Source organism: Seriola lalandi, unplaced genomic scaffold, assembly GCF_002814215.2.
Source record: "Seriola lalandi dorsalis isolate HSWRI2012SDOR001 ecotype SW California unplaced genomic scaffold, Sedor1 jcf7180001977458, whole genome shotgun sequence".
NCBI lineage: Eukaryota > Metazoa > Chordata > Actinopteri > Carangiformes > Carangidae > Seriola > Seriola lalandi.
This window is the reverse complement of record NW_019448124.1, coordinates 1-1,321: the sequence shown is the minus strand read 5'-3', so window position 1 is coordinate 1,321 and position 1,321 is coordinate 1. Positions and strand designations below refer to the sequence as shown.

The 1,321-nt window shown below is 42.3% G+C and overlaps 1 protein-coding gene across 1 annotated transcript; it reads right to left on the bottom strand.

The window, feature by feature from the left end:
* Positions 1 to 100: 100 nt before the first annotated feature.
* Positions 101 to 909, bottom strand: LOC111657277 (TBC1 domain family member 15-like). Its single transcript, XM_023409378.2, has 3 exons — positions 752 to 909; positions 392 to 508; positions 101 to 255 (listed from the first exon to the last, which is right to left on the bottom strand). Exons 1-3 carry the CDS (start codon positions 828 to 830, stop codon positions 116 to 118), a joined length of 336 nt encoding a protein of 111 aa, XP_023265146.1. The 5' UTR covers positions 831 to 909; the 3' UTR covers positions 101 to 115.
* Between the last annotated feature and the right edge of the window lie 412 nt (positions 910 to 1,321).

The following is a 1,321-nucleotide window of genomic DNA, read 5'->3' as shown; positions in this document are numbered from 1 at the left end:
ACATGGAGAACATCTCTCACCGTGAATATAAATCCACAGGAAACCCCTCCTTCATGCTCTGACGTCCGGAGGCTGCCGAGTGCCAGTTCAGCCTTCAATCAAACATCTGCACAAATTAACACAATAAAGTGATAAAATAATCTGCTTCACTCACCATCTGGTCCATGAAGGAGACAAAACACCAGAAAGCGTCCACCTCGTTCTCCATCACGTAGAGGATCGGTGAGAGCAGGTCGCTCATCCCCTGAACGTAACCTGACCACAGAGATGATCAGGAAGCAGCTCGTTAATAATCATTTAAATACATTAATTACCACTTTAATATTGTTCCCAGGCTGAGTGTGAAAGTGGAACATGCTAAGTGTGCTAACAGAGGAACGGGATGTCTCACCCAGGTCGAAGTCGTACATGCAGTAGGTCATCAGGATGTCGTGGAGGAGAACCAGGCCGGGGTTGTCGATCCCCTCGTAGAACCTGTTTGTTCTGTCTGTTCTGTTCACGTCCTTCTCTAAAAACAGACAGAACCGACAGGTCAAAGGTCACAGCAGCAGCTAAGAGGAGAACGACGGCGGCGCCAGTTTGTTCCTCTCGTGTTTTAACAGAGCAAAAACAATTCAAGTAAAAACTGAGGCTCCGATAAGATCTGCTGTTCTTTCTGTTCGTCAGTTTACACTCAACACTCTGGTGCTAAAGAAAAGGTTCCTGTTCTCACTGTTTTCATGAACAAAATATAAATGAGATAAAGTCTGACCGATCAAACTCCTGTAGTCTCTGAGTCTGGAGTTCCTCCTCTCCTGCTCCTCACTCACTGATTTCCACTGCAGCTTCATCCTGAAGTATTCATCACTGTCACACAGGAGGAGAAAACATCATCATCATCATCATCATCATCACCACACACTCTCAGAACATTACCACACCTCACTACCATGATAAACATAAGATATTCCTCTTTGGGGATCAATAAAGGTTCATCTTGTCTAATCTGTCACCTCCTTTAGGTCCATGATGAAAACTGACTTGTATCAGAGCTTTTCTTGGTTTTACTTTCCCACTTTCTCTTTCTCTTGAGGTTCCTCTTTACAAATGATTTTATTGTTTCATCTGTTTTCCTTCTTCTTTTCTCTCTCTCTTCTCTTCTGCTTGATTCTATTGCTGCTATTCGATCCTATTTCACTGCTGCCTTGGTAACAGATTTTGAAAAGTACTCGATAAAGATTATTTTATTATTTCCTGATGAATCTAAAGCTGCAAATAAATCATTTTGATTTTTGATTAATCTGCTGATCGTTTTCCCGATCGAACGGTTTATTCTGTGACA

Coding starts and splice junctions, on each gene's coding strand:
- LOC111657277 (XM_023409378.2), bottom strand. CDS start 830: ATGAAGCTGCAGTGGAAATCAGTGAGTGAGGAGCAGGAGAGGAGGAAC. Junction 509..751: donor AGACTACAGGAGTTTGATCG/GTCAGACTTTAT, acceptor GTCTGTTTTTAG/AGAAGGACGTGAACAGAACA. Junction 256..391: donor CATGTACGACTTCGACCTGG/GTGAGACATCCC, acceptor CTCTGTGGTCAG/GTTACGTTCAGGGGATGAGC.